This window comes from Glycine soja, chromosome 17 (assembly GCF_004193775.1).
Source record: "Glycine soja cultivar W05 chromosome 17, ASM419377v2, whole genome shotgun sequence".
Taxonomy (NCBI): domain Eukaryota; kingdom Viridiplantae; phylum Streptophyta; class Magnoliopsida; order Fabales; family Fabaceae; genus Glycine; species Glycine soja.
The window spans coordinates 34348691-34365649 of record NC_041018.1 but is presented as its reverse complement, the minus strand read 5'-3'; the positions used below and the strand labels follow the sequence as shown (position 1 = coordinate 34365649).

The window sequence follows — 16959 nt, the reverse complement described above, 5'->3', positions numbered from 1 at the left end:
GATTTCAATAGAAGCAAAGATAAGAACAGAAGTAAAAGAACATGGAAGCTATAAATTTCAAGGCAAAAAAAGTCTGTTGTTGCCATTTATTAGAAAATGCCCGAGGCAAGTTTATACCATTAAAAAATGCATTCCATATAAGTTTATACCAACAAAGCTGTCCATATTTTTTTCTTATAAGAAAACATTCTACCACAAGATCAATACAATTTAAACCTCCCACTTCAATCAAAATACCTTCATGAAATACTTGATGCACTCAAGGAATGGATCGTTGATATAGGGGCAAACCTCCCAATGCTTCACGTTCTGCTCTCTCTCTCTTCACCTGCAAATCATGGGTAGCAAAGCATTTAGTGACAATCTTAACAGTTATTTGGTTGGTGATTGTTTAAATTTAAGGATCAACACTTTCTTCACATGTACATAAAATTATCACAAGTGTTTACTAAAAGGAAAATTCTAATGTATTCTGATAGTAATAATTATCCAATCAAAACATAACATGTAAGTTGGATTAGTAATAGATTGATTTTATAATACGTTTAATAAAATCTAGCTTGTTTTGTGCATTACTCTTACGTTATACACTACAAGTAGCTTATAAGTCACAACATAGCAATCACCAAATGACCAGTACATACCCAGTAAGCATACAGCTCACAAATCCATGCTTCATAATAGTAACGAACTCTATCACAAATCAAGAGCCGTATGTAACTTTATATCCCCCCGTGTCCCACCTCCAAAAAAATTATAAAAAAAATCTTATCATTTCTTCTTTTCTATGTTTTACCATTGTGCTGAAAACAGTTTGTTGTAAAAGTAGTTTTTGCATTACTTTTACCCAAATATAATTCTGAAAGTAAAATTTACTTTTGGACCCTTAACCAAACAAACCAAATAAAATGTTTGCAAAGCATGGAGAGATAAACTATTCTTAGCAAAAGAAAAATTCCCAAATATGAAAAAATATCCATAATCCCTATCTATTCCTGCAAATAGGCACTCACAAAAAGACCTACAGATATGATATAAAACACAGGAAGTTTTAAATTTATCCTACTTAAAAAATAGAATACAAGTGAATCATCAAATATGCTAATACATTTCTTGAAATGATAGAGTTCTGTCCATAACAAGAGCACAAGCAATCCATGCAATGTATGTAAGAATACTATTCACATTGTCAGGTTTTGTCTTCAGGGATTTTACAGAGGAAAGACACAGAAATCAGCCCCCATCAAACATTATAATGAAACACCCCCACACCAACACACACATTTAGTTATATATATATATATATATATATATATATATATATATATATCACTAGTCACTGGCACTTACAAGAGTCAGCATATCCTGAAGGTAGCCCCTGAATGGTGTTTGCATTGACTGTCATAAAGACAAAAACAGAAAATATGAGAATTAAAAAATTAGCATAATACCCAAAAGAGTCAAAGATGTGATGCCCTTCATACATGCACATACCCCAAACATGGACATCAAATCCTCTTGGATACATTCTAAGAAACAAACACCATAAATATCAAGTTAGAATGTATTCAGAGATACCATGGTTGCAAAAAATTGGATTGTCCTATGTTATGAACTAGTTTCACATCATGGTTGTGTTACAAAGACCAAACTTTTCAAACCCTCAAATGCATTTCCCATTCCCAAGTGATATATTAAAACAAAAGTATGATTTTTCTATATTCTGAAATTCAGACTATTGCAAGCATTAAGTAATAGATTCATACACATCCATCATGTCTTAAACCTAACAAACTGGACCCAATAACATCATAGCAATTCAACAAAAAAGATTTTCTTTTTCATTCATCTTGCTTGTAACTATAACTCAACAAAAGCAACAAGAAAAAAAAAGAACCAAGAACCCAAACTAAAAACAAGACCATTGTAAATCAATTGATTCATACACGCCCATCATTCCTTAAAACTTAATTCTTTGTACCCAGTCACATCTTACAATGTCAACATGAAAGATTTTCTTTATCAAACATCTTGTAGCGAAAAAGTCAACAACAGAGACAGGAACAAGTACAAGATGCAAGAACAAAATACCAAGACCAATACCCATGAACAAAGAACCCGACACCAGAACCAGAGAACAAAGAACCAAGACAAAGGGCATGAACCAGAACCAAGACAAAGATGCAAGCAATATATTCATGAACATCCGTTATATCTCTTAAACCCTCATTAATTGCACCCAGTCACATCTGAATCTTAGCATTTTAACACACGGTTTTCTTTTTCATCCATCTTTCTTGTAACTTGACAACACAGTAAAAAGCAACAAGAACAAGTTCGTTGTAACCAACAAATTCACACACACATCCATCATCTCTTAGAACCTAATTAATTGGACCCAGTCACATATTTGCATTCCAACACATAAGTATTTCCTTCTTTCACTCATCTTCGTAAACTAAAACTCAATACCAGCAACAATAACAATCAAATAGACATAAAAAAAATAAGAAAAAAAGGAAAAAAATAAAAACCTGCAGATTGTCAGGGAGGTACTCGTGCTTCATGGAAAGATCGATGGCGCGTTTAAGACGCGCGTGGCGAGCGTCCACCACCTCTTTCGGAAGCCGATTCAGCGCCTCCTTCACATCCAGATCGTAGTAAGGATCGTACAAATCGTCGTATCGGAGCCCTAATTAACAAAATCCATAACGATTTTCACGAATCAGTAAAACTAGGGTTTTGGAAATTCGAACGAAGAGAGAGAGAGAGAGAGAGAAAGGAGAAACTAACCATATTTGCGGAGGCGTTTGGAGAGGGATTTCATGTGCTGAGCGGCGAACCAGTTCTTCTTCGGATCCAGAAACGATTGAAGAAACGACGCCATGGCTGTCTTCGCTTTCTCGCTCTTTCGTTAGAGTTTCTCGAACAATCGCTGAGGAAGAGGGACAAGTGCTGCTTCTTATTTTGCACCGCACTCCGTTCTTTGCGTCCACCAGCGAACGACGTGTCGTTTGTTACTCCACTTCCAAAAAAAATTATAATAAAAAAATTGCCAAATTATTAATAATTAATATTTTTCATTTCTTTCAAAAACTAATGTTAAAATACCTTTTTATTTACTTTTATTTCTTTTTGGTAACATTCATTATTAGTACTTTAACTATTAAAAGTTTCATTTGATTCTTTATCATTTTAAGTTGGATCAATATGATTCATTAATTAGTTTAAAGTTAACATCATTATTTTATATAAAAATAATAATAGTATTAATGGTTGTTTTAAATGTTATTATGATTTTGATGTTAGTTTTGAGTAACTTGTTGACTTGGAGCATGAGAATCATTAGGCTTCAAAGTGAATAGTTTAATATATTTTTTCGAGACAAGGTGATGAAAAACAAAGAAAAGCCTCCAATGAGACAAAAGGTTGATTTGTTGAGAGGTAATTCAACCAAAATAGTTTATGAACATGAGAACACGTCCTCGTTGTAGATTTTGTCTTTGAGAGACTATGTGCATCGTGGCAGGATGCATTGGTGGTAAAATTTCTTGGGAAGGGGATATGCTATATCATTATGAAGGAAATTCTTTCTAAGTTGTGGAATCTCAAAGCAGGCTTTGATTTGATGGATCTTGGCAATGATTATTTTATAGTTAAGATTTATATAGATGAGTACATAAGGAAGGTGATGGAGGAAGGCCCATCGATGATTTTCATTATTTAACCATACAAACTTGGTCACCAGATCTTGTATCCCCTAAAGCAATTATTGACTAAACAATTGTATGAATTCATTTCCCTGGCTTGAATCTATTCTTTTATGATAAAAGTATTCTCTTATCCCTAGCTTTTGCTATTGGAAGACCAATGAAGGTTGACTCTAATAGCCCAGATGTTAGAAGGGGTCACTTTGCTAGAGTTTGCATTGATATTAAGTTGAATAAACCAATAGTGGAAAGGGTTTGGCTTCGTGATCATTGGTACAAGGTCAAATATGAAGGTCTACATCACATATGTGCTACATGCGACTATTATGGTCATTTGACTAGAGATTGCAAGGTGCAAAAACCATATGAATAACACAAGCAACCAAGCCAGACATGCTAACCTCTACAACCACCACCACCTTAGGCGGAGGTACCTCTCACTAAAGTCAACAAGGAGAATTGTAACACCACGTTTTTTCGTAAAATAAATAAAAAGAGTTTTATTTAAAAATTAATAAAGCTTTTAGAAATTAAATAAATGAGACAAAAAAGGTTTTGTTAATTAAAATAAGGATTTCATAGTATTAGAAAATAAATAGAGTAAAATGATGTTTTAGAAAATAAATGAATGTTTTAATTGATTATTTATTCAATGAAAGAGTAAAATAAAGTTCTTTTTTTATAAAATAATAAAATAAAGAAAAATAGAGTAATTAATAGGCTAGGAGTATCCTAGATATAAATAGAGACATATTATGTTAATTTTTACATTTACAATACATCTCTACGCTCTCTCTTCCTCTCAAATTCGTTTTCTGTTCTTCCTCTCCCAAAATCCTTTTTTTTCCCGCATATACCTAAATCTGTCCTAGTAAAACTATGATCTCGTACTCGTTAACGATTGGATCATTGTGAAATTTGGACACCCCCTTTGGAAATCAATTTCAAACAATCCCACTGTTGAGATTTGCGAAATAATGTCTAAAGAGAGAGAAATGCGCCTCACACAGATAGTGAAATTGAGACTCAAATCCCTTCTCCTTCTCTCTAACGCTTGGAAACCCTAGCAGAACAACTAGAAGAAAAGCTTGAGGAATCTTAGTGAACCACTAGAGATGCCACTATCACTGTCGGACTACACACGTGAGCCTGCTTAGAGGTAAGAGATGATTTTATTGCAATTGGGGTTAGAATGAACATGTGTAGGGATCCTTAGAGAATCAATTTGGGATTTATTTTAGGATGTTCACTGCATTATAATTATGCCTTTACAATTATAAGTACGAGATTATTATGTTTGATGGGCCAATTGATGCTCTGATGCAAATTGGTTGATAAAATTGAGTGTTCTTGGTGTTTTCGTATTTTTTACCTATGATTTTGATTCATTTGATTTTGATATGATTGTGTGAAATTGTTTGAGGGGTTTAATCATATGAACATAACATATTAATATTATTACTATGTGACATGTATATGATGCTTGAGGTGATAGCAAAACACAAAGCATGATAAACCAGATACCAAGCAAGAACACAGGGGTGCAGATAACAAACCAAACAGACCAAATGACAAGCAAGGACAAATGGGAGGTACAGATAGAAAGCAAGGGGAAAAGAAGAATCACAAAACCCACATACCTGAAGGATTACGTGTAGGTGAGCAAATCGTGGCTGAGCTGGCCCAGAATCTTGTTGTGTAGGGGTGCTAGGGGACAAGGCTAACCGTAATCTAATTTTTGCATTTTCCTAGCAAATATGAAGCAATTCCGTTAGCATGAATTGCTATATATATGATGTAATAATTAGCAAGAAATGAATAAGCCAATTTTCACTCATCTTATCTTTTATTTTTCTTTTATTGGAGGCTTTCTGACCCTCGAAGCCAGTACTTTGTCTTTCAGCACCATTCAATTGGTGCTCTCGTTGCTCTTCTACCATGGCTGAGCACTCAAAATCTATTGGTGCTTTGGATAAGCTTGATGAGGCTATCCTCCGTCTCACCAATCTTTAGCTCTCACTTGGGGAGTCCGTGCAGTCCCTCAACCTCAAATTCGATACATTGCTCCAGCGCCTCCCACAGGTTCCCTCGGCCTACTCTCCATTGCCACCACTCACTCTGGTTCTGCAACCACCACCTGCAACCAATCATCGAATGAAATTAGACGTTCTTAGATTTGATGGTACTGATCCTTTTGGTTGGATCTTTAAGATCAACCAATTTTTTGAGTATCATGCTACCCTAGAGCATGAACGACTCACTATTGCTTCATTTTATATGGAAGGGAAGGCCCTCGCCTGGTTTCAGTGGATGACCAGTAATGGTCAATTCACTTCATGACCAGTGTTCATCAAGGCACTCCAAACATGGTTCCCGCCCTCACAATATGAGGACCCTACCAGGGCTTTGTTTAAACTTACACAGAAAAGGCTCAGTGGCACAATACCTGTTCGAATTCGAGGATTTGGCGAACCGCACCATCGATCTTCCTCCTCATTTTCTCCTCAGTTGTTTCGTCTCGGGCCTCACTCCCGACATCATATGAGAGGTTCAGGCCCTGCAACCCCTGACTCTGGTGCAGGCAGCAGACCTGGCCAAGCTGCAGGAGGAAAAGTTCCTCGACGCCAGGATTTCCCCGTGGCCACGACCCTCGCTACCACCTCTGGTTCCTCCTCTACGTGCACCTTCACCTTCGGTGCCTCTTTTGCCTTCACCACCACGCTCACCAACTCCATCCTTCAAACGCCTTTCGCCGGAGGAGATCACGTCGCGCCGAGAACGCGACCTTTGTTTTAGTTGCGACAAGAAATACCATAGAGGCCACCGTTGTGCCTCTAGGGTTTTTCTCTTTGTCGCGGACGAAGACGAAGCCCCAATTCCTAATATAGCCAGCTTTGACCCAGGACTTGACCTGCTCGAACCCGTTGACCTGCCCCAGGCCCAAATTAGTTTTAATTCTTTGGTAGGACATCTGGCACCGGAAACACTCCGCTTGCTTGGCTCTCTCTTCGGCCACCAGGTAGTGGTGCTCGTGGATGGCGGTAGCACACATAACTTCATTCAGAACACATTCACTGCACACGTTGGTGTGAAGCACTTCCTCTCGAGATACAGAACACTACCTTCAGTGTAGACCTTTACGTGCTTCCTATCTCCGGTGCGAACATTGTCTTGGGAGTTCAATGGCTAAAATCCCTCGGTCCTGTCCTCACTGATTATAACTCCCTTTGCATGAAGTTCTTCCACAATGGGCATTTGGTAGAGCTAAAGGTGACCACAAGTCTACACTGGGCTCGTTGACTCCACCCCAATTTCACAAATTATTCAAAAAACAGGACACCAACTTCTATTTTCATATTGCAATCACCGCGAAGGATACAATTGCCCATCATCCTGGTGACTATTTTCCTGAAGTCCGCGAGTTAATTGCCAAGTTCAGCTCTCTGTTTCAACCTCCTTCCACTCTACCTCCTGTAAGGGACACCGATCATCACATCCATTTACTTCCTCACTCCGCCCCTGTTAACGTGCGCCCCTACAGATATCCGCATTACCAGAAGCGCGAGATTGAACTTTAGGTCGAAAGCATGCTTCAGAAGGGACTCATTCAACCGAGCACCAGTCCCTTCTCTTCTCCGGTGCTGTTGGTCAGGAAGCACAATGGCTCTTGGAGGTTCTGTGTGGATTATCGTGCATTGAATGCCATCACAGTTAGTGACGGATTCCTGATTCCCACCATAGATGAGCTTTTGGATGAGCTAGGTGGCGCTTGGTGGTTCGCGAAGCTGGATCTTCTACAGGGATATCATCAAATCAGGATGCACTCCGCCAATATCGCCAAAACAGTTTTTCGAACCCATTACAAACATTATGAATTCAAGGTAATGCCCTTCGGGTTATGTAATGCGCCTTCATCGTTCCAGGCCACGATGAATTTGATTTTTTGGCCATTTCTCCGACGCTTCATCATCGTCTTCTTTGACCATATACTGATCTTCAATGACTCCTTTGAAAATCAATTGCATCATTTGGAGAAGACATTTCAGGTACTTTCTAAAAACCAATTTGTTCTTAAGCTATCCAAATGCTCCTTTGCTCAGTTGCAGGTAGAATATCTCGACCATGTTGTCTCTCACGGGCAAGTCGCCCCAGTTCCTGCCAAGGTCAACGCCATCAGTCAATGGCTTAGACCCCAATCCACTAGGTCCCTTCGAAGCTTCCTGGGCCTCACCGGCTTTTCTCGCCGATTTATTCATGGCTATGCCACCATCGCGGCTCCCCTCGTCAAAGCCACTACCAAGGAGCCATTTCAGTGGACCGACAACGAACAGGGTGCCTTCGACCAACTCAAGCAAGTCCTCGTCACCTCTCTGGTCTTAGCCCTCCCGGACTTCCAGGCCCCATTCACGGTGGAGACCGATGCTTCGGGGGTGGGGATAGGGACGATGTTGTCTCAGAACGGTCACCCTATAGCTTTCTTCAGGAAACCTTTTAGCGTAAAGCTCCTGCGTGCATCGACGTATGTTAGGGAATTATTCGTCATAACAGCGGCGGTAAAGAAGTGGCGCCACTATTTGCTTGGTCATCGGTTCACTATCCTCATCGATCACTGAAGCCTTAAAGAACTACTAACTTAGGTGATTCAGACGCCGGAATAGCATATGTACTTGGCGCGGCTGATGGGCTATGATTATCAAATACAATACCATTCCGGTGCGAGTAATAAGGTTGCCGATGCTCTGTCTCGATTACCGGAATCCAATGCTTCTACATTTCTGGTATTGTCGGTTCCCTGTTTGACCTTCATGGAAGAGCTTCAACGATAATTAGTGGACCACCCAGAGTACCTCCAGCAACATCAGGAAGTAATGAATCATCCTGATTCCCATCAAAACTTCAAACTCCTTCCAAATCTCATTCTGCACAAAGGACGCATCTGGCTTCCTCAGGGATTTCCAATTATCCCAACCCTACTTACCGAATACCATTCCACCCCGACAAGGGGTCACATGGGTGTTGCGATGACCATAGCTCGTTTATCTAAGAATTTTCATTGGCCTGGAATGAGAACTGATGTCACTCAGTTCGTTGCTAGTTGCATTGATTGCCAGCACACCAAGTATGAGACAAAATGACTTGCCGAATTATTATGCCCACTTTCGGTGCCTCATCGACCGTGGGAAGACCTCTCATTGGACTTTATTGTCGGACTGCCACCGTACCGTGGACACACTATCATTCTGGTTGTGGTGGACCGCTTCTCCAAAGGCATCCTCCTGGGAATGCTTCCTTCCTCACACACTGCCCATATGGTTGCCTCGTTGTTCATGGATATCGTCGCCAAGTTACACGGTCCACCCCGGAGCTTAGTTTCTAACCGGGACCCACTTTTCCTTAGTCACTTTTGGCAAGAATTGTTCCATCTAAGTGGTACCCAGCTGCGAATGAGCTCGACTTATCACCCACAAAGTGATGGCCAAACAGAAGTCTTGAATAAGGTAGTGGAGCAATATCTTTGAGTTTTTGTTCATCAACGACCAACGATTTGGGGTAAACTCCTTCCATGGGTTGAGTGGTTCCACAATTCAGCTTGGAATACAGCAACAGGGACTACCCCATACGAAATAACATTTGGCCGGAAGCCTTTCAATTTTCCAGAATACCTTACCGGAGCTTCTACCATTGATGCCGCCAATGATCTATTAATTAACAGAGAGTTCACATTCACTTTCATTTGCAAGAAGTTGCTTAAGGCTCAAGAGGCAATGAAAAAGCAGGCTGACTCCAAGCATAGAGAGGCCTATTATCAGATAGGAGATTGGGTTATGCTGAAACTTCGACCTCATAGACAGAGCTCCGCCCGAGGCTCTCAGGCTCATGCCGTAAAACTTGCCAAACGTTTTTATGGACCTTTTTCAGGTCCTTGACCAGGTTGGAACAGTTGCTTATCGCTTATCTCTTCCGGAAGGGGCACGTATTCACCCAGTTTTCCATTGTTCCCTGCTGAAGCCATTCAAAGGCCCACTTCCACTAGAGGAAACAACCCAGTTACCACCTGACTTCATCAACGCCCAGTCCATCATAACTCCTCTAGCAATCCTTGATCAACGACAAACTTCTACCACAGGGGACTCTTGGTGGGAAGTTTTGGTGCAATGGCAAGGTATTTCCCCATATGAGACATCATGGGAAGATTGGTCAACATTGTGTACTGATTACCACCTTGAGGACAAGGTGGTCCTGCAAGGGCGATGGGTGATAGCAAAACACAAAGCATGATAAACCAGATACCAAGCAAGAACACAAGGGTGCAGATAACAAACCAAACAGACCAAATGACAAGCAGGGACACAAGGGAGGTGCAGATAGAAAGCAGGGGGAAAAGACGAATCACAAAACCCACATACCTGATGGATTAACTGTAGGTGAGCAAATCGTGGTTGAGCTGGCGCAAAATCTTGCTGTGTACGGATGCTAGGGGACAAGGCTAACCGTAATCTGATTTTTGTATTTTCCTATCACAATATGAAGCAATTCCGTTAGCATGAATTGCTACATATATGATGTAATAATCAGCAAGAAATAAACAAGCCAATTTTCATTCATCTTATCTTTTATTTTCCTTTTATTGGAGGCTTTTTGACCCTCGAAGTGAGTACTTTGTCTTTCAGCACCTATCATGAGGCGTGATAATGTGTTGTCTTGGGATTATGGAAGTGTGATGAACTATGTATAAGTGACAAGTTGAGTATGTGTTAAATTGTGAGATCACCCATGTATTGAGATGTTTGTACATTGAGTTGTGAGCTATGAAATGTACAATCACACGATTATAAGACCCTTTAAGGGCGACGAGTTAATGCGCGATGAGTATTATGATGGGATCCACTGTGGAAACTTGATGAGTTGAATCACTTTGAGACGCGACAAGTTAAAATGATTTTGAAAACAATTGAGTAGTTGTGTGTATTGCATAGTTCATTGGTAAAGTCTGTGTTTGTGCCATGTATATATTAATATTGTGTGATGTTTATATGATTCATGAGGTATGATAACATGTTGCTTTGGGATTATAACATTGTGATTGAGATTGGGTGTATGTGATAAATTGAGTATGTGTTGAATTGTAAGATACATGTGTATTGAGATGTTGTGTGTGTTGGACAAGTGGCCTCAATAACTTAAGAGGGTGGTGGATTAAGTTTTAAAAATTTCTGACTAACAAGTTTTAATCCCCTCTTTAAATGATATATGATAGATTTATAATGCAGAAGAAGCAGCAATCAATTTAATCGATGTTCTTTAAATGTGCAAGACAAAATCAATTGCAATAAAATAAATGAGATAAGGGAAGAGAGAATTGCAAACTCGATTTATACTAGTTCGGCCACTTCCCGTGCCTACGTCCAGTCCTTAAGCAACCCACTTGAGATTTTCACTATCTTTGTAAAACTCTTTTACAACTTCTGAATCACCTAGGAATTTCCCTCCCTTGTGTTCAGGATTCTCATAATTCAAGAGACAAACAGTCTCTTGATCACAACAAATATTTTCAGAAAGTACAGATGTTTTTCTGTCTTGCAGAGAAGATAATACAAGTTGAAGATCTTAGAAGAATACTCAAATGATTTGCAAGTGTTTGACCAATGATTTGTTTATGGGAGAATAAGATAATAATGTTCTGAAAAAACTCTAAAGATTTTCGTAGACAAATCACATATTTATAGGCCCTTGATGACTTTTTCAAAAAATTTTGAAGAGATGTAACTTTTCAGAATATATTTCAAAAATTATCTTACTGGTAATCAATTACAGCCTCTTGGTAATCGATTACGCAGTTACACATTGAAAGGTCATGACTTTTCAATTTGAATTTTTGAAGTTTCGTTACTGGTAATCGATTACAAGAAGTGATAATCGATTACAACATTTAAATTTCAAATTTCAAACTTCTTTTTGAACAGTTTCTACATTAATTTGTTTATGGTAATCAATTACAATGCCTGGTAATCAATTACCAGTGGAAAAACCCTTATTTTAGCAATGATAAAATACTTTAAAAACTTTTTGTAATCATTTTGAAAATCATGTTTTGAGGCCAAACCTTTTCAACCAATAAGATATTCTTTTAACAATAATAAACTAAGTCTTATCTTATTTTCTTAATCTTGATTTTTGACTTGAAGTACTCTTGTGTTGCTTACATCTTGGCATCATCAAAAACTTCATATACATACATTCACAATGTGCATTGAGTTATGAGCTATAAACCATACAATCACACAACTGTAAGACCCTTTAAGGGTGACGAGTATTGTGATGGGATCCATTGTGGAAATTCGACGAGTTTAATCACTTTGAGGCGTGACAAGTTAAAATTATTTTGAGAACAATTGAGGAGTCATGTGTTTTGTATAATTCATAGATAGAGTCTGCATGTTAAAATGTTTTATGGGTTGGACCTGAATCAGGAGGGAGAGACCCAAACGGACTCTTCGGAGTCTAGGCCTTGGGGGTAAATACACCCAGTTTGAGTGCTCTTTTAAGCATGTGTCGGTCCCACATGGTTGGAACATTCTTGCAAAATAGTATGACCATGATTGTTCTTCCTATGATTTTACCTAGTGAGAGTGACCTGACTTACCAGTGTGTGATTTGTCTTGTCATGTACTTCTAGACACCCAATGAGGTTTTTCACTGACATGGTACCACATTGTATATAGGATTGAGTCTTAGTGTTACTGTTGTATAACGCTTGTGTAATGACTATTGTGACTTGTTACGTGATGGTGGATAATGAATTATGTGAGTGTGAGATGTTGTGTTGTACTTGAGATGTGTTGTTCTGAACATGTGATTAATGTGAAGACGTGGAATGAGATTTTGTGATTAAATCCTTGGGACAAGTGATGTTACACAATGAGTGGTAAAATGATACTAATTGTGCTAAGTTGAACTTCTTATACTTATATTATATATGTGTGCTTCCATTGATCTCTACCTGTTTAGGAATGTGATAACTCACTCCTTATGTGTTGTTTGTGTTTGAATCCTGTGATGACTCAAATATTGTGTTCGTGGGAGTAGATGGTTAGGTGCATAGCTTTAAAGAACCTTGTGCTAGAGGACGCTGAGACACAACGCTATGATAGGATGTGACATTGGGACATGGGTTTCTATATTATTTCTATAATGTTCTGAACATGTTACTTTATGTTATTCTGCTAATTAACTTGTTTCCTTTTGTAAAATTTGGACGACCTTGTTTTGGGCTAGAGATGTTTTCATACCTTTATTTGATAAGTTTTTGATTTGATGATTAACGTGGATGTGAATCTTTTACTCACATGAACTCTTTTATGTTCATTGAATGAAATCTCTTTAATCAATTCTGCATTTTCATGTATGATATTATATAAATATGTATGTCGGGGTAGAAGTTGTCACAAGAACCATCCAGGAATCAATATGACATTGAATGCACCAACCACAACAGATATCCTACAATCATTGACTATAAATGGAAATATATCCTCTTTTATTACATATGACAAGGATGTTACCTATTTGGGTGTTAATGAGGATTAAGACCCAATCCACAGTGATTGGCTTGTGGTGCGGAGGAATAGTAAAAAAAATGTGCCTAAAAAATAGAAAGGGAGTAATAAGGGATTGGATCATGCAAATAGTAAAAGTAAAAATGGAAAGAATCAGGGGTTCCAAAACAAGTTGTTATGCATGCCAAAAAGGACCTCATCCTTAATCCTAATGCTGACTCCATGTCAAAGTACTCATCCAAGAACAAGAGAGCATGCAACGAGCAAGATGTCTCAATTTGGAAACTCCTAAGAAACCTTACACAAGGCATAAAGCCAATGCTACCCCTCCTCAAGTCAATAATCACGTGGCTAAAGAGTTCATAGCCAAGGAGTCATAATTTATCAATCTTAGGGGGTGTTAAGTTAATTATTTCCTTCCAACAAGTGTCCAACAATCATTTGAGGTTCAATGAGGAAGACCATGGCACAAGTAATGACGATGATATGGAAGTTTTACCTTCAGTGGAAAATTCCAATGACAAGAGCCAACCAAACTCCATCAACAAGACCTCTTGAGGGTTCTGTAGGGCTTCACCCCTTTTTCTTCACAAGGTTTATGATGAGTGGCTTTAATGATTTTTCCATCTTCTCTTGGAATGTTAGAGAAGCCTCTATTTTCAATACATGGCGGAAATTGAGGGATGTTATCAAGGGATATCATCCTTCTATGTTTGTTATTTATGAGACGTATGTTCCTTTTTCTAATGTTTAGAACCATTGGTCTAAGGAAGGTCACTTTCCCCTTTTTATCGAAAAAGCTAGGGATCTAGTTGGGGGAATTTGGGTCTTAACATGTAGAAGCGATTTGTGTTACACTATGATGTACTCTAATCCTCAAATATTGCGTTTTAAATAAAGAAAAGACAATGTTCTTGGTTTTGCTCCGTGGTATATGCCTCTCCTATCTCCAAGCTCTCGTAACTCTTTGCATCTTATCCAAATTGGTGAATCATTTGATGGGACATGGATAGCATTAGGAGACCTTAATGAGGTCCTTTCGGTATCTAAGACTATGGGAAGTTCCTTCTCTTATTCCCGGGCTACTACTTTTTCTAATTGTATAAATGTTTTTGACCTTATGGACATTAACACTATGGGTGGTTGTTTTACTTGGAGAAGGCACACTAATAATGGCTCTCGCATCCGTAAGAAACTTGATTGTTGTTTAGCGAATTCTGGCTGGAGCATCATGTTCCCTCATGTGCTTGGAGAGATTTTTCCTACTCATGGTTCATATCATAATTCTATCCTGGTGTCCTTTTTGAAACCTAAGAGCAAGAAGTTTAAAGTTTTCCATTACCAGACAACTTGGGTATCTCATCTTGATTACGCTCCTTTGGTTGCCAACACTTGGGTGAATATTGCATGTAGTACTTTAAATAAGTTGGGGGTGGTTAAAGATGAGTCCATCAAGTTTAATGTGGATATTTTTGGCAACATCTTTAGATGGAAATGTCATATTGAGACCAGATTAAGTGGGGTCCACAAAATTCTTGATAATGCTTATTTTTCTGATTTGGTTATGCTAGAAAAAGAGCTTCAGAAGGAAAGTGATCTTGTTTTTGGCCCAAGAAGAGACTCATTAGTTTCAAAAATCTAGAGAACATTGGGTGTAATTTGGAAGCAAAATGTGTTTTTTCATGCTCAAATTGTCGTTAGAAAAAAAAAGAAACAAAAATTCTAACCTTATGATTGGTGGAATCTGGTGTTATGATGAGGAAATATGGAAAAAAGGCTTATTTTTTTAAGAAAAATTTCCAAGATGCTAGCAAGTACCAACCTCATGCACTTCCTATTTCCAACCTTCCTTTCATTGATCAACATATGTTACAAGCTCTCTTGAAGTCTGTGTCCATGATTAAGGTTAATAGGCTATTTTTGCTATGAATCCTTACAAGGCTCCAAGTCCGGATGGGTTTCGGCCTATTTTTTCTAGTATTTTTTGGAATTAATAGGCATTGATATTTGGGAAATGATGGCCCTGGCATTCTCAACGAGAAACATAAATCCTTCTTTAGCAAAAACTTTGGTGGTCCTTATTCCTAAGGTAAATAGTCCTAATTCATTGAAGGACTTTCATCCAATAAGTATGTGTAGTGTCCTTCTCAAGGCTATCTCAAAAGTTATGGTGCATAGAGTTCGGCCTTTCCTTAATTCTACCATTGGCCCTTATCAGAATAGTTTTATTTTGGGTAGGGGAACCACTGATAATGCTCTTATTGCTTAGGAGATTGTTCATAACATACACATGAAGAATGTAAATATGGTTTCATCATGTTTAAAATTGACTTCAAGAACGTTTATGATAGAATTGATTAGGATTTCCTTCAACTAACCTAATCTAAATTGGGCTTTCCTTCTACCATTATTAATATGATCATGAATTGCATTACTCAACTTCTTTGTCTTTGAGATGGAATAGTAAGGTGTTTGATAGCTTTGTTCCAACTAGAGGGCTCAGACAGAGGGATCCCTTATGTCCTTATCTTTTTGTTTTTTCATGGAGAAACGTTTAATTCAGGAGCTTGTGGTGATAACAAATCTTGACATCTTATACGTATTTCTAAAGAGGGACTCGCCTTTTCTCACCTATTTTTTTTGTTGATGATTGTTTGCTTTTCTTGGCGACAAATTCAAAAACAAAAGTATATGTGGTTAAAAGAGTTTGGATTTACTCTGTCAAGCTTTTGAACTCAAGATCAACCGTCATAAGTCTCGTTTTTTGTGTCTAAGAATATTTCAAGAAGGAAAATTTGAAATTTTTTTGGTATTCTTCACTTTCGATACACTTAGGATAACTAGGTATCAAAATACTTATTTTCGTCCTTGAATTTGTTAGGTGTTGATAGCTAAGTCCCTGAAAGATGAAAAATAAAAGTTTTGTCCCTGAATTTACGCAAAATGTAACAAATTAGTCTTATCATTAGTTTTCTCCGTTAACCACTTGTACCTATGTGACACTTTCAGTGATGATATGTCAGCTAATGATTGTCACGTGTCAAAAAGTTGACTTTTTGATTTGGTCCCTGAACTTAACAACTGGTTGTCATTTTAGTTTCTAAACATACCTATTTATTGATATTTTAGTCCCCAAACTTTGCTATGTATCATCATTTTGGTTCCTAAAAACACTTTTTGAATTTTTAATTAAGTGTCACACTACATATAAATTATAAACATAGTGATAACAAATTATATTTGTTTATAGTGATAACAATTATTTATGGTAATGACAATTGAGTGAAAAATAATTTTCATGTATAGAAATTAGAAATATTATATTTTATTTGAAATCAATATTGATTTATTTATTATATTTTATTAAGTTAAAATTCTAACAAATAATATTATAACAGTGACAAACAACAATATAACTGAATTGAAAATAAATAAACATATAAAAATTAAATTAGTTTTTCATAAGAATCTAATTAAAATGTGTATTATGTAAATATATAGATACTAACAAATAATTTATTTTTAAAAGTCAACATATTTACTTAATTAAGGAGAAAATTAAAAACAAAGAGATACGAAATTGATCATTTTATTCAACAAAATTTAAGATGACATTAGATATATATATATATATATATATATATATACACACATATATATATTACCTTTTATTGTATTTTCTTTTAGAGATT

The 16959-nt window shown here is 37.5% G+C and overlaps 1 protein-coding gene across 1 annotated transcript; it reads right to left on the bottom strand.

The window, feature by feature from the left end:
* Positions 1-52: 52 nt before the first annotated feature.
* On the bottom strand, positions 53-2971 carry LOC114391412 (cytochrome b-c1 complex subunit 7-2-like). Its single transcript, XM_028352416.1, has 4 exons — positions 2794-2971; positions 2535-2692; positions 1351-1398; positions 53-328 (listed from the first exon to the last, which is right to left on the bottom strand). Exons 1-4 carry the CDS (start codon positions 2885-2887, stop codon positions 260-262), a joined length of 369 nt encoding a protein of 122 aa, XP_028208217.1. The 5' UTR covers positions 2888-2971; the 3' UTR covers positions 53-259.
* Positions 2972-16959: the final 13988 nt, after the last annotated feature.

Excerpts from the sequence above, each read along its gene's own strand:
- LOC114391412 (XM_028352416.1), bottom strand. The coding sequence starts at position 2,887 with ATGGCGTCGTTTCTTCAATCGTTTCTGGATCCGAAGAAGAACTGGTTC. Across the intron at positions 1,399-2,534 it reads ACCTCCCTGACAATCTGCAG|TCAATGCAAACACCATTCAG; the intron begins GTTTTTATTTTT and ends TCTTTATGACAG. Across the intron at positions 329-1,350 it reads TTCAGGATATGCTGACTCTT|GTGAAGAGAGAGAGAGCAGA; the intron begins GTAAGTGCCAGT and ends CATGATTTGCAG.